The 25,913-nt window shown below is 38.9% G+C and overlaps 2 protein-coding genes across 10 annotated transcripts in view; one reads left to right on the forward strand and one right to left on the reverse strand.

Moving 5' to 3' along the window:
- Positions 1-21,329, forward strand: part of WDR41 (WD repeat domain 41) — a 47,531-nt gene extending 26,202 nt beyond the window's left edge. The window contains exons 7-13 of the mRNA XM_068964293.1: positions 2,972-3,034; positions 8,065-8,175; positions 12,449-12,633; positions 15,152-15,273; positions 16,381-16,469; positions 17,705-17,838; positions 20,389-21,329. Of these exons, the coding sequence (XP_068820394.1) occupies positions 2,972-3,034; positions 8,065-8,175; positions 12,449-12,633; positions 15,152-15,273; positions 16,381-16,469; positions 17,705-17,838; positions 20,389-20,541 (857 nt within the window). The 3' untranslated portion in view covers positions 20,542-21,329. The remainder of the gene's footprint in view (positions 1-2,971; positions 3,035-8,064; positions 8,176-12,448; positions 12,634-15,151; positions 15,274-16,380; positions 16,470-17,704; positions 17,839-20,388) is intronic.
- Positions 21,330-23,525: 2,196 nt separating this feature from the next.
- Positions 23,526-25,913, reverse strand: part of PDE8B (phosphodiesterase 8B) — a 223,023-nt gene continuing 220,635 nt past the window's right edge. For all 9 annotated transcript variants that reach the window (XM_068965369.1, XM_068965374.1, XM_068965367.1 and 6 more), the window contains one exon: positions 23,526-25,412. In XM_068965369.1, coding sequence (XP_068821470.1) covers positions 25,303-25,412 — 110 coding nt within the window. In that variant the 3' untranslated portion in view covers positions 23,526-25,302. The remainder of the gene's footprint in view (positions 25,413-25,913) is intronic.

The following is a 25,913-nucleotide window of genomic DNA, read 5'->3' on the forward strand; positions in this document are numbered from 1 at the left end:
TTTGCAGATGATGCGTTTTTTTACAAATTGTGGCAATGCTGCATCATACAAGTCTTTGCACTATTTTTCCAGCAGCATTTGTTCACTTTGTGTTGTTGTCACATTGTGGTAATTCTTGAAATATTTCACACCCTCCAACAGCAAAAAGAACTGCCTGAAGGCTCAGCTAATTGTTAATATTTTTTTAGCAATAAAGTATTTTACATCTAAGGTACATACATTGTCTTTTAGACATAATACTATTGCACATTAAATAGATGACAGTATAACGTTAACAACTATTATCAGTTCAATTCAGTTGCTCAGTCGTGTCCGACTCTTTGCAACCCCAGGCACTGCAGCATGCTTGGCTTTTCTGTCCACCCCCAATTTCTGGAGCCTGCTCAAACTCATGTCCATTGAGTCAGTGATGCCATCCAACCATCTCATCCTCTGTCATCCCCTTTTCCTCCTGCCCCCAATCTTTCCCAGCATCAGGGTCTTTTCCAATGAGTCAGTTCTTCACATCAGGTGATCAAAGTATCGGAGTTTCAACTTTAGCATCTGTTCTTCCAATGAATATTCAGTACTGATTTCTTTTAGGATGGACTGGTTTGATCTCCTTGCTGTCCAAGGGACTCTCAAGAGTATTTTCCAACACCACAGTTCAAAAGCATCAGTCCTTCGGTGCTCAGCCTTCATTATAGTCCAACTCTCACATCCATAAATGACTACTGGAAAAACCATAGTTTTGACTAGATGAATCTTTGCCAGAGAAGTAATGTCTCTGCTTTGTAATATGCTGTCTAGGTTGGTCACAGCTTTTCTAACAAGGAGCAAGCATCTTTTAATTTCATGGCTGCAGTCACCATCTGCAGAGATTTTGGAGCCTAAGAAAATGAAATCTGTCACTTGTTTCATTGTTTCCCCATCTATTTGCCATGGAGTTATGGGACCAGATGCCATGATCTTAGTTTTTTGAATGTTGAGTTTTAAGCCAGTTTTTTCACTACTGTTATATGCAGTGGGAAATTTAAAAATTTGTGTGACTTTCTTTACTGTGATAATTGCTTCATTTCGGTGGTCAGGAACCAAACCCAAAATATCTTCAAGGTATGCGTGTGTTATTAAAGCATATTATTGTTGTCTTAGAGTAGTAGAAGCCCTGTGAGTGGAATTTACACTTCTTCATTGGAACTAGCTTATCTCCATGTGGGCATTATAAAATACTAGAAAAATAATATAATGCCTTAGTAAAACTAAACCCCTAACTTACTAGGATTTGTAGTTTAGCTTCTCAGTTCCCCACTTGATCACTAGTAATCTTGTTTGTAGTGGTAAAGAACTCGCCTGCCAGTGCAGGAGACTTAATAGTGTGCAGTCCATCCCTGGGTCAGGAGGATCCCCTGGAGGAGGGCGTGGCAACCCACTCCGGTATTCTTGCCTGGAGAATCCCATGGACAGAAGGGCCAAGCAGGCTACAGTCCATAGGGTTGCAAAGAGCCAGACACGAATGAAGTGACTTAGCATGTGCCCACACATGTTATAAAATACTGAAATCAGGGCTAAAAAGGGCCTTTTGCCTGTTAATGGAAATAATCACCTGTTACTGCAGTTCCCCTGCCCTTTGCAAATTAGCTTTGAGTACTGTGCTTTAAGTAGTCACAGTATTGCCCTGCTTATCAGTAAGAGATAGCAGTAAACCTTTGAGAAAATCAGTTAGAAAGCTTTTAAAACACCTTAAGTTGCCATTGGTGAGCTTTTCATGATTTGGATTTTCCAAATTACTGGATGCCAAATAGTTAGCAGTACTATTAGATCCTTATTTTATGACACTCCTTTCACTAAGCCTTGCTTGATTTATAGACTGGCAGGGCTTTTAGGGACAGTTATTATATATTTGGAAATAAGCAAAAATAATCTTAGTATGATAAAACGGAAGGAGCCTTGAACTAGAAAACAGGACACCCATGCCCTTTTCAACAGTGTGGTCTGTGATTCTGTGTATGAAGTTGCTACTTCTGGATTGTTGAGTTTATAGTAATTTTATTTCATAGATAATCAACGTTGTTTTAACAAGCTGTTTTCGGCATCTGTAATTCTCTGCTCTTCTCCCTCCCCCTGCTCTCCTCTCTCTTCCGCTTCTTTATCCTGCACACTGTTCCTCCCGTTTCTCCTCCTCTACCATCAATGCCCTGTCCTTGACCATGGAAGAATATAAAACATATTGGTAAAGCCTATGTGGAGGGAAGGTGTTGGCCAGAAATACCCCCCAAGTGGGAAGGTAAAGCAGATGAGAATATTTTCCCAATTAGCATATGTGTTATGAATTACTATATAAAAATTACACATATTTTATAAGGGAAAAGTTAACTTTAATAAACAAGTTTTGTGCCAACACATATGGTAATTCTAAATCTAACACATGAATTCTTTAATTTTTGCTGACAAAAGTGATAATTATAACATATCTTACAGAAGTTGTGGTTATCCTAAAATCATTTCACGTGAAATGTGATGGAATATTGTATCTGATTATTCTAGTAATACAAGGAATTTTGTAAATGTACTGAGTGATTATAAACATACTATTTGAAGGACACTTTCTTAGCTGTTGACTGTTGGCTCATTTATTTGCTGCCAGGGAGTTCACCCAGGCTTGTTAAATTTACATTGAGGCAAAATGCCAATTTTGTATTTCATTTGAGCTAGCCATCTTGTAAATGCCAATGATGATTATCTTAAGGGCTCCCTGGTAAATAAGTTTGCCACAATAGTACAGATATTCAAAGAGCATTTTCTACCCTTAATAAATCAATAAAGCCTTCGAGAGATCTTACTTTTCAGAGTCGTTTTCACATGCAAGTGTGATGTAGCAAATTGTGTGAGCTTTATTGTTACCATCCTCTTTGAAGAAATGACTAATATAAATCTGAAAATGTTTTTGATCTAATCTATTAAGAAAATAATTAACTTTTATATGTTTTTGAAGGGATCAGTGCTTTGATTGAAATACCTAAGAACTGTGTTGTGGCAGCAGTTGGCAAAGAACTGAGTGAGTATGATTTTCTCCCCCTTCATTTCTTCTTTTTTTAAATTTTAAATTAGCCTTGTGTAAACATTTCGGAAAGACTAATTCGGGTTTTTATGTAAAGGACATCTTTCCCTGCCCCAGTCTTGGCCTCCTGGAATTACTGAAGTGATATGGAACCTGAGACATTTTCAAGATGTTAGGTCAGCTCTTGTACCACACTTAGTCTAGCATAGGCAAGTGGGCAAGGTAACCCCCCACTCCTCTGATGCTGGAGAGGGCCATTTACATCCTACAGTCCTCTCTGTTGATGACCCACACTCACTCAGCAAAAACTTTAGCTACATAAAACAACACCAACATTCTGAAAACCAAAAACGAGCTGGGTTTGGAAGAGGGTTATTATGGGAGTTGAGTAAGACAGGAGCTGTGGAAATCAGAGTGGGACCCATTTTCTTGGAGGGTGGAGTTTGCACCGCTTCCCTCAGAGGAGTGGGATGGCAGAAGGAGGGAGAGCGAGAGGAGTGTGGTAAATGCGCTAGCTGGTTACGAACATGCCATTTGAAGGCCAGTCTCTTACTGTCGGCTGTTGGCTCACTCATTTACTGCCAGGAGTCTGCAGTTTAAAAAGAAACCAAACATATTATGCTCGTTACCTTACAGATAAAAATTGTGTGCTGAGAAGTGACGGAGTTGCTTTTTAAAATCTGCTTTTTTTCTTGAATTTGTCTAATGAAGCCCAGAGGGTATTTGATATTACTTGTGCTGCTACTTCTAGAGACCGTTCTCGAGATTTACCGTGATCATCAGTTGGCATGTTTGCAAATGCCAGTGGGAAATGAGCTAATGGTTTACCAGTTTTAAGCTGCTATCTGCAGGCTCTGCTCCTTTGCAGTCAAGTTTTTCTTTCTTCAACTGAACTTTCCCAGTGTAGTCATGTCTGAGAAGTAATTTTTTAGACCCAATGCTTATGCTTTCTTTTCATAAGCAGCTTCTAAAGATAAAATTTAGTGTGTACGTTTTTTTTCTTTTTCCTTGCAGAAATTCAGTTTTCCCATGTTCTTTATTGTGCTGGAAAGATGCCTCGCCTTTCCCTGCTTTTTTCCTCTTGTTGCTAATCAATCACTTGTGTTTGCTGGTTTTACTCTCAGTGGTTCTCAAAATGTAGTGTGCATGAGGCTGACCTGAAGGACTTGTTAAGAACACAAAATACTGGGCCTTACTCCCAGAGCTTCTAGTTCACTGGTTCTGGAGTGGGGCCTGAGCGTCTGCATTCTAACATGCACTGGGAGTGCTGAGGTGGTTCTGGGGCCATTCTTTGAGGGCGGCTGCTCTAAATATTTTGATCCACTTCTTTCCATCTCACTAGTGTTGCTCTGTTCAGGTCCTCTTCTCCTCTTTTGCCTGGTTGGTCTGGTGCGATAGTCTCCTGACTTATTTTCATTCCTCTACTTTACCTATTTTTTTGAATGTGTACTTAACAATGCTTAAACTATATTTTAGCCATTGCCGTTGTCTGGAGAACACATTGAAAGTATAAATATTTACGAAAGATTATTGTATTCAGATAATGATGAAGTATTAGTAAGATGTCTAAATATATGTAATGTGGAGTGTCCAAAGGGCTTCCCAGGTGGCTCAGTGGTAAAGAATCCGCCTGCCAATGCATGACATGCAGGAGGCCCAGGCTGGATCCCTGGGTCAGAAAGATCCCCTATGAAAGAAAATGGCAATCCATACCAGTATACCTGCCCGGAGAACCCCACAGACAGAGGAGGGTCACAAAAGAGTCAGACATGATTGAGCAGGCATGCCCAGAGTGTCCAAATATAATCCCCCATGATAGAGTTAGTAGCAAGTAAAATAAAATCTCTTTTAAGTATATGCCTATTCAGCGTGCCTGCATGCTGAGTCGTGTCCAACACTTTGCAACCCCCCTGGACTGTAGCCCGCCAGGCTCCTCCGTCCATGGTCCATAACGGCTCTCCAGGCAAGAATACTGGAGCCGGCTGCCACTTCCCTTTTCAGGGGGTTTCCCTGACCCAGAGATTGAACCTGCACCTCCTGTGACTCCTGCGTTGCAGGTGGATTCCCTCCCTGCTGAGCCATCAGGGAAGCCCTTACCTTTCTAATTTATGTGACTGTTTGCATATATTTCAGATACTTGCACATTGTTGCACAAACACTGTGACTGTTTGAATCCATATCAAAATTTGGATACCGGTGAAATTAATTCACCATGATATAGCCTGCTTGGTTGGCTGGTTAGGTATGGCCATTCCCTTCTCTGTTTTGGTGCTTCTAAACAATGTTTTCAATGAAAACATTAAAAACTCCAAACTGGAAACAAAATAAGCTATCATTTACCACCCTCATTTTGTAAAAATAACTTTAACAACAGAATACGAAGAACATGACCTCAGGAAAAAAGTATAGGGCTTTAAATTGAATACATTTAGATTTATTTAAAAAAAAAAAAAAACACTTATGTGGCCTTATTTTTTCTCCCATTTTTGCTCCAGATGAATGAAGTCTTTGCCCTAAGGATGAATGTAATCATGCCTACACGATGAAGTCCAGGCCTTTCAGCATATCAGATCATGCCTTCCATGATCTCCCCCTGCTTCCCTTGAGTCTTGCATCACTGCTGGCTAATCCACATTTCCTGGAACCCCCCAGCCTGAGGTGGTTCTCACCACCTTCCTTTCTCTTGTCACCCATATTGGACTTGACCACATAATTCATTGTCCTCTTTAATCTGGCTCATCACTACTTACTCTTTAAGAGCGCAGCTCTAGTATTTCTTTTTTCAAGGATGAAGCCTTGCTTACCTTATGCCTCCCCTCCCGGAGGTTTTACCTGTGCATTTTTGTAATCTCCTGTCTACCGTTTAACTTACTACTCTAAAACCTTATGTTTGCTTTTTGGTCTCTCTTTGCCCCGCCCCTTCAGAGTATTAGTGCCTTGGTGACTGAAATGTTCTTCATCTTTCTCCTAACAGATAAAGAGATTTTTATCAAGCACAATGAATGTTTAGTGGATTCATTGAAATAGTAATAAGCACTGATGCATCAACAGAAATTAGAATGTCATCTAAAAAAGGGAAGAAATTAAAGTTGGTTTTATTCAAAATACTTTATAAAAAATACAAATATTCTTAAAAATGAGTTTCCATTTTACTTAGCCTCAAAATAGGGCTTCCCGTGTGGTTCAGACGCTAAGGAATCCTCCTGCAATGTGGGACACTTGGGTTCTATTCCTGGGTTGGGAAGATCCCCTGAAAAAGGGAACGCCTACCCACTGCAGTATTCTGGCCTGGAGAATTCCATGGACAGAGGATCCTGGCGGGCTACAGTCCATGGGGTTTCAAAGAGTTGTACACCACTGAGTGACTTTAACTTTTTCATAAAGTAAATACGTAGTGCCATTTTCCTTATGGAAAATAAGTTTTATTCCTCTAAATGTACTATCTTTTCTAAGACAAGTTTGTGCCCCTGTCCTTGGTTTTAAGTGTTCCATACCAATTTCTCTTTTTCTAATGTGAATCTTCTCAACAGGAAATAAAATTTCTGTATGTACTGCCTGTAGTTACTTTGAGGCTTTTATTAGCTGGGCAGGACTATCATCACTCTGAATACTTATCCGGTTCAAAAGTTCAAGATTTTTCTGTTAACCCTTTTTTAGAATTGACTGTTGCTTTTATCTTCTAATTCATGTTTATTTCCTTGAAGTTATTACATACGTGACCCTTGTGAATACTTGACTATAGAGACTATATTTATGAACCTAACAGTCTCACATTGTCTTTAGTACTTCGTAGTTTTCTGGTCACTGTTTCAGTTTGTTCTTCCTGTTAGTTGGATTAAACAGTACAGTGCCTGCTTGTTATTCTGTAATCTCGATCTCAGCATCATTTGGTAGTATTCCAACTAAAGGAGAATTTTCACTCTACTTTGCTAGGTATCAGAAAGAGTCCCCTTTCTGATAGACAACCACAGTTTCTAAGACCTTCATCTGACAGCCACAGTGTCAATGGCTATCAGTATTAAATAACCTTTGTAGAGGTTTGTCATTTGGTAAAATGTGCCCAGAGACATAGAAGGAAATGTGGTGTGACCTGTTTTCCAGAGAGAAGTGTGAGAAAGAAGAGCAACTTAGTAATAAGCCATCACTTGGGAGGAACATGACCTCTGAGATACTAGTTTTTCTAAACTGTGAGCCGCCACAGCACTTGGTGCTGGGGCCTACTATAGCACCGACTACATCGATTCTGAGCTTGTTAATAAGTCTCACTCCCAGTCTCGATGAGTATTTCAGGGCAGTAACTGGAACCTAGTCACATATAATATCTAAGTTCCTGGACCATCATAATAAGTGTTCAGTAAATGTTTGTTTATCGAATCTTTCCAGTTGATTTGATTTTGAATTTTCTACACTGATTAATGTTAGGATTAATACAAGTTTATATAAAACTGTTTGTTAAACTCAGTTGAATAAAGCAACACTATAGTCCAAAAGAACTGTATAACACACAAAAATTATAAGGCATATCTTCTCAGAGAATTTGTAATTTAATGGTGTAAGCTTAGATATCAAGAAAAGTAAATAAGTAACAACTGCTGAAGTCTTCACCGATTTGAAGTTAAGCACAAATTTATAGCTTATTTTGCAGCAGTATTTACTGGCCTGGCATGAGGAGAGAAGGCTAATGGTTGGGGGTGGTTCAGGGGTCCGGACCAGTGCTGGCTCAGGAGAGAATACGGTGGGAGAGCGGGTCATGCACTGAAGGCTTAGGGAGGCTGGGACTTAATGGGTGCTGGGGGTTTAGAAGAAGGAACAGAGCTCTGAGGCTACACTTGGGATTTTAGTAGATCATCGCAGACATCTCAAGGATCTGAGAGAAAGAAAGTGGTATGAACGAGACTGTCTTTGGAGATGGGCTTTTTCAGTATTTTAGGTATTTGTCACTTAGTGAAATATTAGTTTTTTGAGCAGAAATGGAACTTTATCTTCTTTGACTATTTCAGTAAAATTATATCGGTCTTTTCATTTAGTAATTTTCAGGTTGGTAGCAGCCACAGAGGGATCACCAGGATGGGATATTCTTGAAGTTAAGCGCCTCCTTGATCACCAAGATAATATTCTCTCACTGGTTAATGTCAGTGGTAAGCTCATTGTGTCCGTGTTTATATTATGTAAAATTTTTTACTTGTTAACCTGTTTTGAACTTTAGTCTTGTTTTGTCGTAGGATTCTAGAATTACCATCATGAAAATGATGCTATTAATAAGGAGAGAGTGGCAGTGTTATTTTCTGAGGTTTAAACCAGTAGAATTCATCAAGTCTCATAGATTGGTAGGTCTTAGATTTAGGCTCAGGGGAAGGATGGAGTTGGGCAGAGAAAAGGGGTGATGGAGGAGACAGCATACTTACCTCAGCGGTTACTTGGCAGCTGTGGGATGATTGTCGTAGGCTATCAGTACTAATGCTTGGTAGCATTTTGGCTTTGGGGGCAAATGGTTCTGGCTCTTTTCTCTTTTGAAGGTCACACAGGACAAAATTATATACCACTCTATTTACAGTAGAATGAGCTGGATTCAGTCCATCATTGAAGAACCAGAGAATAACACCAAACTAAAGGTCTGCAGAAATGGATCATACCTGCCCTTCCTCATGGCTGTGTGTTTGGTTTGCCAGACTTTGTATTTGGCTTTATCATGATTTTAATGAGTATCTCCTGTGAGGCGAACCTGACATCAGATGACAGGATAGGATCACAGACCACAAATCCTGGGATTTAGCTACTTCACTTTCAAATAGACTGATACCTTATATCATCAGAGCTCTCCTGGGTAGTCTGGGCTCTGAGGTCAGACGCGAGGGCTCTTGGGTGGCTGCAGTTTGATAGTCTGGAGGAGTCTGTAAGAGGGTCCTGTAAGGATGCTGTGAATATGTTGTAGGGGAGGGCACTGCACCCCCTGACCTAGGCTGGCTCTTTCTGAGCAATACTTTGAAGAGACATGAGGTGAAGGGAAAGGGCCGCCAACAGTACTAAGTGTAGTCTCCATCTGTAGGCCGTTCAGTCACATTTTCAATTACATCAGGGAGAATGGCCCTCCCAACTCCAGAAACTTCCTCTCTAATAGCTTGTTCAACCCAGCTGCAAGTCTTTCTGAGGACTAGATTATCTGTATGATAGAAATAACAATGTGAGAGCACCCCTTTTGTCTTTTTCAGGGGACTCTTTTTCCTTTAGCCATGGTGGCAGCCCAGAAGGCAAGTTCTTCTTTGGAAGTCCCTCTGACACTGAGCCAGCAGCCCCAAGGCTGGAGCTGTTGAGAAGAGCACAGCAGTGTCCTGGCCGTTACAGTGGTCATACCTAGTTGTCCCGTTTTAGCAGGGAAGTATTGGGACCAGGACCTGGCATATTTCCATAATGAAGTTGAGGAGATGTTACTGAGGGAGCCTCAGCTTCATGGCACTTCTCTGTACACCTCTGTATCTACAGAGATACTCAGAACAGTTTCATTAAGAATGCTCTTGTCAAGTCTTTCTTTGCCAACATCTTAAGGAAAGGAAAAGGGAAAGCTAAGGCAAAAAATAATTTGTTAATGGAAATTACAGAAAACCCCTAGTACTTTTTACTTCACGAATTCCATGACTATAAAATTACACTACAGAATGCTAGCAAGCCAAAAGCATATTTAGGAATCATATATGGACGAGTGGTCTGGCAACATTGGAGAATGATGCTGTGGCGGTCTCTCATAACGGGTGTGTCTGCCATGCTGCAGATTTAGCCGCCCTGAAATGATTATGTTGTACGGTTCCCAGTTGCACCCTCAGCCCTGCTGCTTTATCCCCACCAATTACCAGTCAAAATGTGGCCAGTTACTGAGTTTATAACTCACAGGGAAAGTGCACGTTCAGTGAGTTGGCGCTAGGACAACCTTAGCAGAACGTTTGTTTGTAGCAGAATTCCCACAAATGTGGATAGTGAATACCGGGTTTGCCCAAGAGCTCTGAATGCCTCTGCAGAGATTGTCTAAGACCAACATACAAGGTAACCTTGCTTAACTCTTCTGGCAGACGGCTCTAGGTGCTGCCGCTTTATTTTATTCCTTTTCTTGTTTTATACTGACAGCATGATATGGTAGTATTAGTACTTCTGAGGGATGGGTAGACAGGTTTCAGCTGAGATTTTCATACTAAGTGACTTCTGATACTTGCCTAAGGATCAAAGTCCATCCTCATACAATACATCATTGAGGCTGTTTGGTGTGAAACATTTTGAATGACCAGTTTGGGATAATTTACACAGCAGTAAACTGCACCGACTCAGGTCAGTGTCAGCATTTCGTTTCTAGTGAAAAATTGTAAGTGGGCTCAAGTACTTTGCTTCTATTGCTTAGATGAATTACAGACACTTGGAGGAGATCAGAGCAGGCAGCTGTGTGGTCTCAGAAGGTTAGCTCCGGTATGATGACACGTGCAGAGCTGGAGTCAAGAATCTTCACTTGTTAATGTCTCTGGTTCTTCTGTAGCTTGAGTGAGATTGAAAAGAGGAGAGAAGGGGATGGAAAAGAAGGCCATGGAAAGATTACTGCCGTCTTAACTTTCCCACTAGTAGACCTACAAGCCTCTTTTCTCTCCACAGATGAGAAATGAACTTAATTCTTCACAGATTGAATTCCAGAGAGTCTGTTAATAAACTATGGAAACTGGACTTGGAACCAGGGAAAAATACTATTTACCTGTATGATTGGTGATAATTCTTTATTTTGAAGAGATTGTTCGTCTAGTTATTAGAGATCTCTGTCCTGGTATATTTGATAAATGAGATAATTAAATCATAATTGCTCATCCATGTATTCCTAAATTACATGTTTTAATACTATTAATATGAAATAATACCAGGGGCTCAAAATAATACCAGGGACTCAAAAGATAACATTCAGTGTCTTTAAAATGTCTACATATTTATTATTTAATTTTATTTCTACGATCATCTTCATTTAATGCTTAAGAAATCCAAGATAGAAAAAGATTAAATGACTTTCTGAAGGCCAGCTACATGGCTAGTAACAGGCTGAGTCAAAATTAAAACTCGAGTTTCTAGACTCACAGTACGCTGTTCTGCTCCACCTTCCACCTTTTCAGTCTTAGCAGTTGTACATTTTCCTTAAATGTATACTTTGTGAAGTGCCTTAGTCCACTAATTTCATTTTCATTAAACATTTTAAAAACTTGTTATTGTGCAAATAATACAGTCATAATAGAAAAATGAGGAAATAGAAACATTAAAAATGTAAAAATGAAAATGAACATCATTCATGTAGTATTAAGTACGGGTCCATGTCCTTCTAGGTGTTTTTGTGGGCATGTATACATATGGTGTGCTTTTTGTAACAGCATTGTTGTTGCTAAGTCACTTCAGTCGTGTCCGACTCTGTGTGACCCCATAGACTATATTTCTGTATTAACATAACATACTTTTACAACTTAGTTTTTGATAACAGCATTACTGTTTCATGGATGTCTTATTTATTTATTCAGTCCCCAATTGGTTTCAGATATCTTTAGATAGTCATTAGACAGATCATGTGTGTGTGATGAAGTTCCCGTAAAAATTCCAGCAGTGTGGGGTTCAGAGAGCTTCTGGGTCGCTGAACACGAGTGGCCTGCCTGGAGAGGGCCTGGCTGCTCTGAGACGCCTCCACACCCGTTGCCCTGTGTGCCTCCTCCCTCAGGAGGTTCATCTGCCTTTCGGCATACCCTGTATGATAAAGTGGTGAACAGTAGGTAGACTGTTTTCCTGAGTTTTGTGAGCTGCTCTAGCATGTTAACTGAACCTGAGGAGGGGATGTGGGACTCTTCAGCTTACAGCCAGTTAGAAACACAGGTAACAGCCTGGATTTGCAATTAGCATCTGAAGTGAGAGAAGTCCTGCAGGACTGAGTCCTTAACCTGTGGGAACTGACATTATTCCCAGGTAGATATGGCCAAAGCTGAGTTAAATTGTAGGGGTATTCGGCTGGTGTTGCATAATTGCCTGCTGTGGGGAAACCCCCACACATCTGGTGTCAGGCATGTTGTGGGTGTGGGAGTACGGGAGAAAGAGAAGTGTGACTTTTTCTTAACTGTATATGATCCAAGGTAAAATCCTTTTGTCTTTGTTCCCCAAATACTTAACCAAGTATTCCAGCATGGCTTATTTCTTTCTTCATTGAATTGAAAAGCAGTTACTATCATTTGCTAAATGTGTAAGTAAATTTGAGTCTATTTCCAGTTGGTTCTGTTAATCTTCCTGCTTGGCTTGTCGAGTTACCTCCCTGTTGTTAATACTGTGATTTCATAGAGCAACACTACTGGGCAGTTCCTTCATTTTTACTGTAGCCTAGGTAAATGATCAATAAAGAGACATATGAACTCTGCCTAGATGTGAGTTTTGTATCTGGCTCCCATGTTGGGGAACTCATCGTCTGGGACACCCTGGGCTGGACCGTGCAGGCCTGCGAACGCAACTTCTGGGACCCATCTCCACAGCTGGATGCTCAGCGGGAAATAAAACTCTGTCAAAAGCCAAATGATGTTTCTATTCATCATCTCACATGGGATGAAGAGGTAAAAAAGTTGAGAAAAATTTCTGTAATCTTAACATCTTTTACTAAACTCAGTTTCTAATTGGGAAAATTTAATCTCATGATATAGAAAGGTGTCATTCCTTGCATCCAAGTTGTGCTTTAAAATGTTTTGATGTATTTCGAAGATTACATCATTTGCTTTAAAAAAAGCATTTTAATCTTTTACCACATCCTTGCCTCTTATCTTTGAGGCAAGAAGGTGATTAAATGGCCACAGATTTTAGAACCCATTGAAATTTTGAGCTGTATTAAGTATTCTCATAGGATCTGAGGATAATGCTTAAAATTGTTTTAAGGAACACTTTGAGAAAGAATCCTTTTGAAGATTCCGGTGCATTTCCTGGAGAAATAAAGGGAATTAAAAACTTCAGGAATGCCTTTCTTTTAGTCTTCTAGCATCCTGGGGCAAGGTGATTGTGTGACAATTACAGATTTCAGTCCTTCAGGCCAGTTGCTCTTGAAGCACTTTACATCTTTTTTTGCAGTAAGAGATTAGTACCAATGGATTTCTGCATCTTGGCTCTGATCTGAACATCTCTTCTTTTAGCTTTAGGAGCTTAGAAAATATGTTTAAAATGGGGTTATTTTTCTAAATCTAATCACAAGAAATGTTTGGGTTGTAAAAGCTTTGAGGAAAGGGGTTGGAGGAAGCTGTTTCCTCACTTTATTTTGTGCCTGCCTATACTGTTTAAATCTTACAATTGTATGTTTTCTAATTTTTATTTTAAAAATGAATAATAGTATTCTAGATGGAGAGAGTGTGGTCCACTTTTTTTTTTTGCTTTCTTTGAATCTCTGTTACTTTAAAAACCAAACCAAAATAGAGTAAGAATAGATAGAGAACATTGTTCTACCTAAAGATGAAGTTTCTTTATATTCTAACTTTACTTTCGGGGAAAAAAGAGTAAATATATATATGATAAAAACAATAGTCTCAGTCAAGATAAAAACTAGATTTCTAAGAGTTGTAGCCCTAAAAATTATATTTTTAATTTGATACCTTTTTCTCATTGTTGTAATTTACAACAATGTTGTAAATTAGTGCTTAAAGTTTTTTCATTTTGCATTCTCTTTAATCTTTAATTTTTGATTGATGTTTATTAAATGCTTAATAAAGCATTACTCAGTTTTCCCTCATTTTCTTTCTTTATAAGAGTTTGTCTTCTTTTCTACAAGGGGGTCAGTTATTGTTGATAACAAGTGATTGATAGAGTGATTCTGTTGAGTAAATACTGCCCCAGAGCTTATTAATTCTCTAGTTGTATTGATAATTTTGTGGGTTTTGATAAAGCATTTGAACTCTACACAGATTTCTTGGTCCATATAAACTAGTTTCTGGGGTTTCTTTGCACTGAATGTTTCCCAGGGCTCCCGATTTTAGCAAGCTGGCCAGGTGTTTCTATTTTTGTGCATGGCACTGGGCCTTAGCTAGCGTTGCTGTGTGCAGAACACCAGTCCTGAGGGTCAAGGGAGTCATTTAGAGTATGGTAAGATTTAGAGTCTGGTAAGCCTTGGAGGCACGTTTGGTTGAGATACTATAGGTCTGAGTTGGCATTTTAACCTTTGAGGTTGCATGAGAAGTTTTCTCTAGTAAGAACAGAAAGGGAAAAGGATTTTTGAAAGGTCTGTCTCACTGGCATACCTGCTGAGTAAGAATAAATGATTCTTAGACGAGAGCCAGCAGAAGTCTAGTGGTTTGCAAAATAGGTTCAGAAGCTATGTGGTATGGTACGAGGCAAGAATAAGGAACTGGAGTAACGTGACCTGAATTCCAACACCACCTCTCATGTCTTAATTTTTTGTGTGACTTTAATCTTTTATTTTGACTTGTTATGCTGCAAAATAGCTTTTCCTACATTAGTGAGATGTTGTGAAGCTGAAGTAAGATAAATATTGGTGAAAGCACTTTCAAAAGATGAAAGCTGTTTTAGTAGAAAGGAAAAATGGAAATTTAGTAGAACTGGAAAAAATGTCTTTGTGAAACCACTATATATATCTATCTATCTATCTATCTCTGCCACTCTAGCATATGCTGTTTTGTATACTTCATAGTTCTTGGGATGCTTAAGCTGTGGAGCCCAAGTAATTTTGCTCACATTTTTCAGGTAGAAGAAGCTAAGTAGTTCCCCAGCGATACAGTATTATGTGAATGAAAACCCGGGTTGTACCCCAGCAGCTCCACCTCCACTGCACCAGTCTTCCAGCCACAGCCCCTGCTCTAGCTGTCATGTTTCAGTAAGGAAGCCAGGGATGCTGCAGGGTGTGATACACAGAGTTCGCTCTGTATTAGCAGTCGTGTCCTTCGACCTTCTAAATGCTGAGCTTTCTTTTGTGCTTTGATAGTTTTGGACTTTAGAGGGCAGTACAGTAATTTGGGCTGAAGGCTAGGCATAGGGAAGGTAACAGCGACTTTGTGATCTCACACCAAGGCTGGAAATCTGTTACTCCGGGTAGTGGTGTTAGTTTTATGTACATTTCCGAACTTTCATCTCCCCCAGAATGTATTTGTTGCAGTTGGAAGGGGTTTATACGTGTATAACCTTCAAATGAAGCGCGTGATTGCCTGCCAGAAAACTGCACATGACTCCAGTGTCCTGCACGTTGCCAGACTCCCAAACAGGTACGAGCTTCCATCTGCCTGGTAACAGGTAGAAGAAATGCATAGCTCCCAGGGCCACCAGTGCTCAAGGGGCAAAGTCACCTGGCTGTGTTCCTTGACCAACAGGTTCTTTTGAAAACGGAGAATACCCTATGGCTGTCTCTAACAGAAGAGTTTGTGGCAATATATTGCAAAATTTACAAACAGAAGTGTTCACAAATTATACTGAATTTCATTGTAAGAAGAGAGAATTTAAAATTTGGTATTTATTTTAATAGTTAGAAGACTTTGGGGCAGTATGTTCTAATTTTTTACTATTTTCCACAAAGCCACCTTTTTGGTGGTGTTGCTTATGGCCAGAATTAAATGGTGGTCTCCTTGTTGGCCGAGGCTACTAACTGAGGGCTTTCCTCTCAGGGCAGATGTGGCCATTGAGCTTCTAGGGATGAATTATATGAAGGAAATGATAGTATTTTCGGGGCTTTCCTGGTGGCTCAGCTGGTAAAGAATCTGCCTGCAGTGCAGGAGACCCCGGAAGTTCCTCTGGAGAAGGGACAGGCTACCCACTCCAGTGTTCTTGGGCTTCCCTGGTGGCTCAGATGACAAAGAATCTGCCTGCAATGTGGGAGGCCTGGGTTGGATCCCTGGGTTGGGAAGATCCCCTTGAGGAGGGCATGGCAACCCACTCCAGTATTCAGGCCTGGAGAATCCCATGGACAGAGGAACCTGGTGGGCTACAGTCTGTGGGGTTGCAGAGAGTTGGACATGACTGAGCAACTTAAGCACAGCACAGCAGTATTTACTCTGCAGGATACTTTCAGAGTGAGAGGTGAGACACAGCAATGGGGCTTCTCAGGATATTGTGAGTGTGTAATTCATAACTTGTTTTCCTGCATGCATTTTTAGAAATGGAAGTGATACATGTTTGTAACATTTGAGCTAGTCTCACACTATAATGCATGCCTTTCCTGAGGAGTGTTTTACTTTGCATTGTAAAGCCATGTTAAAGTGTGATTTTTTAATCAGCTCCTGCCCAGAGCTGGATGAAAGCAGATAAAGGTTGCACTGATGGTTTTCCCTGCACTTCGAGCACTTGCCCTCCATGGCGCGCTCTCTCTCTTCTGACAGGCAGGTCATCTCATGCTCAGAAGATGGCAGTGTACGCATTTGGGAGCTACGAGAAAAACAGCAGCTTTCAGTAGAGCCAGTGCCAACGGGTGTGTATCTTCTCTCAAAAAGGTGGTCTTGCTTTTTTCTCATATGAAAGACAGACGAAAGGCAGTTATGTGTAACCACAGGAATGATACACAGTGTGCTCCAAATAAGCATGTTTACATGAAGCGTTTGGGAATCGGGATGGGGCATTCACATGTTAATATTTACTGTAGGGACCGCCTGTTTATTTCAAGTCAGCTAGGATTCTTTGAGGGGAAGCTAACTGATCTGACTGATCAAATGGGCTTCCCCTGGTGGCTCAGACTGTAAAGACTCTGCCTGCAATGCAGAAGACCCAGGTTTGATCCCTGGGTTGGAAAGATCCCTGGGTTGGAAAGATCTCCTGGAGGATACTGAAGTGGCTACTTCAGTATTCTTGCCTGACTGACCAAATGGCCTAATTAGCTATTTATTAATGTATTGTAATTATGTCTGGTATATAAATATAATGCGTACCATCAGGCATCAAAGTTCTTCAGCCTTGAAGCATTAACATTGAACTCAATTTATAAACAAACACTTTTGTGTTTATGTCATTAATCTTTTGAGCTGTTGATTTTCTGATGCTTGATTTGAAAAACAAAATCCTGGTTAATTAGCAACCTTCGCATAAGCAATCAAATGCCAGTAGCCTCAGAGTTTCTTCTGGTTATTTGAAGTCATAGGGTATTGTCACATGTTGTTTTTTGTCTATCCTTAAGTTGTGACCTTCCCGCCCCCACACGGCCATTCAGCCCTTTCATTTCTCTCCACTTTGACTTCCATTGCCTTTTTCTCATGTTAACACACCTTCAGCAGTGCTTGAGTAGGGGCAGTAAGAAGAGCTGAGCAACAAACGTGGGTAGCTAAGAGGAAATGAAGTAACATAGTGAAAAAACCCTAGCATAGTGCCTGGTATCATCTGCTCACTTAGCCCTTGACTAAAATAAGTGAGAAATGCCTTTGCATTTAAGTTTTGTTTTTCTGATCTTACATTATTATTGTTAAGGAAAGGGAAAGTCACTCAGCTGTGTCCAGCTCTTTGCGACTCCATGGACTATACGGTCCATGGAATTTTCCAGGCCAGAATATTGGAGTGGGTAGCTGTTCCCTTTTCCAGGGGATCTTTCCAACCCAGGAATCAACCCAGGTCTCCCGCATTGCAGGCGGATTCTTTACCAGCTGAGCCATAGGGGAAGCCTGTTAAGAAAAGAGCATACTAATTTTGAGAATGACTAAAATGATTGTGTTTTTCTAGGTTTTTTTAACATGTGGGGATTTGGAAGAGTAAATAAACAAGCCAGCCATCCTGTTAAAAAGCAACAAGAAAATGCCACTTCCTGTTCACTAGAGCTTATTGGAGATTTAATTGGACACTCATCATCTGTGGAGGTATTGTTTTTAATAAGCATAGACGTGTCCAGGGGAGTCTTGCTTTTTGCATCTCATTTGGTCTCATAAAGACCTAAACCTTCTCTTATCAGTAAGTTTTTGCTGATTCTAAACATGGAGTGGGATGGGTTTTAGTATGTGTGGTAAAGATCTCCCTATACAGAGAAATGATTTGAAGGAGGAATGTCTTGCTTCTAAAAACTGGCTTAATTAACTTTACGTATGAGATGTAGGTAGACAGCTGACAATAAGGACAGTGTTGAATATATAAGAGTAGTAAATACTGTTAAATGGTAGTTAATACAGAGGATACATGGAGAAGTGTGCTTATATATGTAGAGGTAAAACCTTACAGAATCTAATTCCAGGGGACATTATCAAATTCATGAATAGAAGTCTGTTTTACTTCGTTTTGAAGGATAATAATTAGTTAGCTTTAGTAAAACCCAGTGTCTTGATTATCATCGTGGAGTTCAGAATTATAGAGTGCATCCAGTTCTAACTTTTTATAAATTCAAATGCATTAATATTTACTATCAGCACCACTGCCTGTAATGAAGAAGGAAAAAGACCAGTCGAGGTAAAGAGATAATTGCAACTGGTAACAGTATCACCACAGCCCTGAGTAATGAATTTCTTACATTATGCTTCTGTTTCATAGCCAGGGAGGAACAAATTAATTTTTCATTTGAAAGTGCATTTATTCTTAAGAGCAGCAACACAACACCACCTTATTATTGAGCATTATCCTGTATTTCAGGCACTATACTGGACATTAGAGTTTACAAAGGGATATAAAATAAAGTCCTGGCTGTTGTGGAGCTTATATTTCAGTAGACAGGAACAATATAGGTAGACTTAATAAGATGTTAATCTAGGTTGCTTATGATGGACCCAGATTAGTAGTGGAATACTCAGGAGTTAGAAGAAAATGGTTAGTGGAAGATAATGGATGGGCCTTGAGCTGAACCTTGATGCTTTGGAGGTTAAGACAGTCTTGTGGCCATAAGCTCCCTGAGGTTGGGTGCTCATGTCTTACTCAGTTTCACCTTCCTGTTAACAGGCAGCCCAGTTGTTTTCATTCTGTTTTTTAACTTCGGGAGTTGTGCAGATGGAATGTAGTAGACAGGAGGGCAAAGACAGAATCTACTTAGTGGCAAGGAGCAGGTTGCCTAGCCCAGAGGTCTGTGTTCCAGTCAGTGGACACAGTAGGAGATAAAGTAGTTTGGGGTCAGATGATTGAATGTATGGCTAAGCAGTTTGGCCTTTAAACTTTTTTAAAGAGTGGGTTTTAAAAATCTATTGAAGGTTTTTAAATGGTGCGGCATATTTGTCATTATATAGAAGTGTCAGATTCTTAGAAATTTGCCCGAGTAGCAGTGTTGACATTTAATTATTTTTTAAAGTATCTTTGGCTTCATTGAGAAAATCTTGGCTCTTTCTTAAATTTTCTCTTTTTCAAAAAATCTTTGTCCTGACTCTCTCAGCCTAGCCCTATACACCTGTGTGTACCGGATTCTCACTTGTGCATCTCATCTCCTGAGGGATTCTGCTCTGATAGCCCCTCCCCTCTCACTACTGCAGCATCAGCTCGGACTGTTTGCAGTTACGTTCAGAAATGTATAAGTTATTTCTCAGAAAGCTCACATCCTATTTCTCTCTTTCATTTCACTCTTTCCCTCGAGGAGCTCGTCTTTTTCATAGTTTCGTTTATCTTCTCTCTTACACCAGCTCTCTCCATAGGATGCATGCTGCCTTCTCATCAACACTTCATTTTCTTGTTCTTAACTTCCAGCCTGTCCCTTCACTGGGCATGAGCTTACTTTTATTTGGAGAGTTTAATGCTTTGTTAGCTTTTTCGGACAATTTCATTTAGTATTGACCTGTGCCTCCTTTTTCTGTGGCAAATCATAGCCTGAAGTATATTACTTAGTACCTAATTACATCGTCTTTAACTGATACCCTTACTGTTTCAATTAAGATTCAGTTTTCACAGCTGAATTAGAAGCTTCTTGAAGATAGGGATTATAAGCATATAGAAAACACTCAGTAAATGCCTAAGGATTGATTATTCTCTGTTTATATAGAGAGCTAAAGCTACTGTTCATCCTGGAGAACTTGGAATTCAGATATTTTATTGTGGCCATTTTTACATTAACAAGGCCAGCAGAAATGATTAAATGAAGCAGGTTTGTCAGGACTTCTACTGAAAAAAAAAAATCTTAAAACCTATTCTTCAAGAATTAAGATAATGGTAAAATTTAGATGACACTTTGGGAATTAAAAAAAAAAACAACTTTTACAGCTCTGTAGTTGAGTAGCGTTTACAACGTTCTGATTATTAAAATATTAGATATGGGTCTGGCATTTGTTATTTGTATGTGACTATCACCCACACTTAAATTTCTCATGAAAGATACAGAGTTTCATAGTCATATCCAAAGAGCTCTCCAAGGTATGCATTTCAGCAAGGACCTACGTTAGTCTACTTGGTATTAGCCACTTCTCTTCTTGAATTTCCTATAATCAGTAATTAATTTTTTTCTACAGATGTTTCTGTACTTTGAAGACCATGGACTAGTGACTTGTTCTGCTGATCACCTCATTATTCTCTGGAAAAATGGAGAACGAGAATCTGGATTGCGCAGTTTAAAGTTATTTCAAAAATTAGAGGAGAATGGTGACTTGTATCTGTCTGTCTAGGTTAGGGAATTAAAATACCTGTACATGAACCTCGAACATCAAATATAGGATAATGCTCTGAAAACCATTACCATATTGATTATTTATTTAATTCTGTTTAATTTTTAGGGGGGGTCTGCAAACCAGCAACAGGTTTGCTTCTGAGGTATTAGTACATCCACCAAAGAATATGGCACAAGTTTTTCATTTGACTTTCCTCATAAGTTACCTGAAACCATTGTAGGAATGGGTCTGATTTCGGCAGTCAGTTTTCAGAAAGTGAAGTGTACAGACTTCAGCACAACTGTCTGACGAAGCAGAATTAAATTATACCACAGTATCCTCACAGATATAAAATTTTTTGCTTTAAATTTTACACCAGAAATTGTATAATCTTATGCTTAATGAAAAGAATAGTGCTCAGAGCCTCTCTCTGTCTTTAGTGTTACTATATTGCCTCTAACTAAATCCATCACCAGGAGTTAGATTTTTAAATCTAGTTTCTTTCATTTAGCCTTTCTGGATTTTGAAATACCTGACTTTGTTATCCAAAACTAGTATATTTTAACTATGTGGCCATCTGTCATTCTTATACTTATTTAAGGAACCTGCTTTAATGGAAATAAATATACATGCTAATTATGGAAGATATTTTATAGAAAAATGAGAACTCCACTGAAGAATAAATAGGATGTAGCATATCTTGAATTTAAACCTTGCGCTGTCTAGAAAGCTGATGCTTCCCTGGAGGAAATGAAGATTCCATAATAACTGTCTGAGTGGTGAATGCTGTGTTTTAAGTGTCTTAATTTGAATCTAGACCACCCTGGAAGGAGGTAGAAATAGAAGTGATAGTATTTAACTGAAATTTAGTTGAAGTGAGCCAATTCATCTTACCATTGGCTCAAATATGAAATGCTTGAGACAGGCTTTACTTAACGTAGTTTCTTGCAGTTACCTGAGATTAAATCAGCTTCATCACCCCATCAGCCTTAGCGTACTCTTTCTCCCTTTTTTGGTACTAAAGGATAAAAATTAAAAAGTGTCCCATATATTAAAAAATGGGTGGTTTTAACTAACTAACTGTGGAGTTAAACTGCTGATGAAAGAATCCTATTGAAGTAACTACAAGGGGGCTGATGTGTTAGGACTGATACTTCTCAAAGAACACTTTCTGGGTTTATTCATCACACACACCCCTAATAGAATCCATAGACCCTAAGGGAATCTTTGTAAAAAAAATTTTTAACTAGTTTTACCTTTGACAGTTGCTTCTGTTATTAACTACCTGCAAAGTCTGGATGAGCTATGGTCATCTATGCCAGATGAGTGCCATAATACTTTTAAATGAGGAAGCTGAAGGCCCAGTCAGGTAAGCCTTTCTAGTTAGCTCAGCTCCCATTATCAGTGAACAGCTTTGAAAAAAAATAATGAATGAGAGAGAAGGGCGTATATGATCACCCCTTGAGCAAAACCAAGTAATGTTCACAATCATTGTTTTAATTCACAATGAAAACAGATTTATGGAGAAATATAAAATTTACATAACCTCCATTTTATAATAGAAAAATTAGCACTGCCTTTTAGCCAAGATCGTTATTATGGCATAATTGAGTGTTACACAGAGGTACCTCTAATCTCACCCTGAAGTTGGCACATGGGTAGGATTCCTAACCAAGCCAACATGCATTTTGGTCTGAGTGCATCAGATTATTGATCAGTCATTTTTAGGCTTTTAATTTTTCTCCATAGATGGACTTTACCCTATTACTAATTAGCTTTTTCTTTGGAGGGTCTATAGTATTAGGTCATGAGTTTATAAACTCTTTTTGAATTGTATAAGATATTCAATGAATTATAAAGGAATTCATAGATTCTTAACTGCTTTTCCTGATTTGTTCTGGATTAAGTGACAGCAATCTATTCACAAGGGATGTTAGAAATCCTAGGTAAGTTTGGGGAGCAGATAGCATAAGTAAGTACCACTATGAGTCCCTCTGTTATTAAAATTTAGAGAAACTTGATGGTTTTGATTTCATGAATGCCCTAAGGTCAGAGATAGGCGAAAACAACGAGATAGGAGAATCTAGCAGGGACTCATACTTGATGGCTGTTCACTTGTTGTATGGAGACTACTGCTAAAAGTTGAACTTTCAGATTAGGAGAATACTATAACTGACATCAATATATAGTATATGCATTTTCCCCACTTCCCTAGCTTAGCTTTCAGTGCTATTATATTTGCAACACCAGATATAATATCTGTACACTGGGCCTTGTCATTTTTACTTAAAAATACCCTTATCACTTCATTTTCTGGCTTATTCACATAAGAGCCTAAACTTCAGGGACACTGTATTTATCTTTGTCAAGTTGAGTGGCTTCAGATTGAATAGATGAGGCATCCTAACTCTGAAGGCAAGCATAATTTTAAAATCTTAAATTGGAAGTAAAAAAATAACCTAATTAAATTATAGTGTTATTTTGGTTTGGGCAACAGTGTTTTATAACTTCTGGTTCAGTAGTAGTAGCAGTAATATGACCTCTCTCTAAATGAGATTTTATTTTCCTAAATTAATAAGGCTCCCCTCAACAGAGAATATTTTAGTAAATAGCTTATTTACTGATTAGTAAATAAGAGACAATAATTTATATCTATCTGATACACATACCATCTAAAAGACTATTTCTTATAAACTATTTTTAGGAATGCACTATGTAATTACCAACTCAGTGAAAGATTACACCATAGTAAATTACACTGGTAAATTACACCATAGTAAATTACACTGGTAAAGAGCAGAGGTATGCTAAAGCTTTAGCTTTAGCAGTGTTAATATGAAATTAATTTGAAACTGAGTCAGCTATAATGTTCATATAGAAAAATGTCAGACATCCAATGAATGTCACTTACCAAATGTAACCAAAAGCGAGATGGTCAGGAAAAGATATTGTTGTCTCAAGCAAGCTTCTGAAGCTTAGGCAAATTGTTTAGCTCCTTAAAATGGGATTCTGACATCCTGAATTTAATGTGTTCTGAAAACAAAGTGTGTGGCTCATGAAATAAAGAACACTTAACCAAAAATTTGAAATTATGAAAAATTTAGGCCAAAGAGTTAAAATAAAAACAGCTGTTTGTTAGGAATGAAAAATGGCTGTAGGAATTTAGTTACAAGTACTTCACAAAAACATTTTCATCACATTTACATAATGCAGCATTACAATACAAAGCTAGCTGCTCCCCTGACCAAGCAAGTTCTCTTAGCATCTAACAAAAATAATTTAGGTACATTTCTTTCTTTGCATGGAATTGTCATATATGTTTGCATTTTTTGGTACAAAACATAGAAAAAAGCATTGGCACATTATGTAGGATTAAGTCATTTTTTCCCCCAGATACTAGTTCCAAGTGCGCTGCATTCAGATTTTCATTTGGAAAAAAGTAACTACTGGTGCAGTTAATTTAATCTCTGTCTATACCTCTCAGGAATGCAGCATGGAGTAGAGAATCTAAAAGAACAACAAAGATCTTGTTTGCTAAATCTCTAATATTTATAAGACACAGAAGGGTTGGCTGGTAAAAGAGAAGGGAAAATCTCAAGACTGACTTGATGTAGATCACAGAAGGTTGTGAAAAGAGCTGTATAAAAATATGCACTTGTGCTTTAGAAGCTTTTAGCATACAATTAATAGCTTAAAATAGTATTTACTGCTTCCCCATACGCCTACTTTCTGATATATTTACACATCTTGCAGTCTTTTTTTTTTTACATCATTAAAGCAAAATGGCATGATCATAAATATAGATAGGTTAAAAACATCTGAACCTTGAAACTTTCTCTCTCTCCTTGGTAACATGGCACAACATACTCCGTGGACTTAAACCCAGAAAATTTAGATTGCTCTAATAAAAAATTTTAAACAGCAAATGTATATAAATTTTTTTAAAAAACAAGCTTGTCCAAGGGTAGTCAGATTAATGGCTTGTATATAATACTCACTGTAGTGCCTTGTGACTGCCTCTGCAAACCAGAAATAAAGCTCTTTGAATACCCCCAAACAAGATGTCACTTCCTTCCCCTTCATGGATGGCTTTCTGTTAGGATGAATCCCTTTTTTGGGAGAGAGGGCTATGCAGGCTGCTGATACCAGTCTAAAGAAGGCACTCACTAGGCCAAGGCTATATTCTGATTTGAGTGTCACACCATTAGTCAGAAGAACCACCTAGCCATGGAGGCTCTGAAACTAGTTTATCAGCAGTTTGGTCCCAGCTGTTCTGCTCATTTTATATAGGTTTTTAAAAATTAGATATTCTTAGGCATCTTTTAGATTGATGCTCTTGAGGAAAATAGTCAAGCCAAACAGTGATAGAGACTTTCATGGTAAAGGATGAGCTAAATACTAGCAAAGCGTCATGGTCCCGCATCCACAGAGATGGTGGGCACGTGGGCACCAAGTCTTTGCTGCATGTGTCCTGCTAGTTACAGTGAATCAGCTGCATGGTTTGATGAGAGCACACAGGATTAGAGCAAGGCAATGGATTTTGCCATGTGTTCGTTCTGTCACTAAGTGATTGTTCAAAAGAACATATATTAATGTTTTTCTTCACAGAACATAGTTTTGTAAAAATGAAATTTGGGAAGTTGAATGATTCAAGGTCAGACATTAAACATTAGCTCCTTAACCTACATCTGTCATTTTCATTATGAAGGAATGCCTCTTACACTACTGTGATTCACAGTGCCCTTTGCAGATCCAGAGGTCACCGCCTCTGTCCTGGCTTTAATTGTCAGATGGAAGCCTCAGACTTTTGCACTTTAGGTCGTCTAATGTCTTCCAGTGTTTGTAGTTATCGGCCAAATGTTGCATCAGCGTTGGCAGGTGTGCAAAGGCTGCAAGGACATAAACAAATAAAAAGAAGCCTGTTAAGTTAGATTCTAGGAGCATTTATAAGGTTGAGGCCCTCTGGGACAAATTTGGGATCAGAATTGGAAGTGAGGTACCCTAGGTTAGGCCTAAGGTGAATACACAAGTGTGAGAAGGATAAATCACTAAGTACTGGTTTCTAAAATAGGAACAGGTCCTTTTAACTAAAAATTGCTAACAAAAGACCAGAAAGAGAAATTAAGGAAACAATCCTATTTATAATCACATCAAAAAGAATAAAACACCTTGGAATAAACCTACCTAAAGAAGCAAAAGACCTAGACCTATACTCTGGAAACTATGAAACATTGATGAAAGAAACTGAAGATGACACAGACAGCTGGAAAGATACCATGTTCCTGGACCGGAAGAATCAATACTGTGAAAATGACTATACTACCCTAAGGCAATCCCTATCCCTATCAAAATACCAATGACATTTTTTCACAGAACTAGAAAAATATTTT

Source organism: Capricornis sumatraensis, chromosome 2 (assembly GCF_032405125.1).
Source record: "Capricornis sumatraensis isolate serow.1 chromosome 2, serow.2, whole genome shotgun sequence".
In the NCBI taxonomy this organism is placed as follows: Eukaryota; Metazoa; Chordata; class Mammalia; order Artiodactyla; family Bovidae; genus Capricornis; species Capricornis sumatraensis.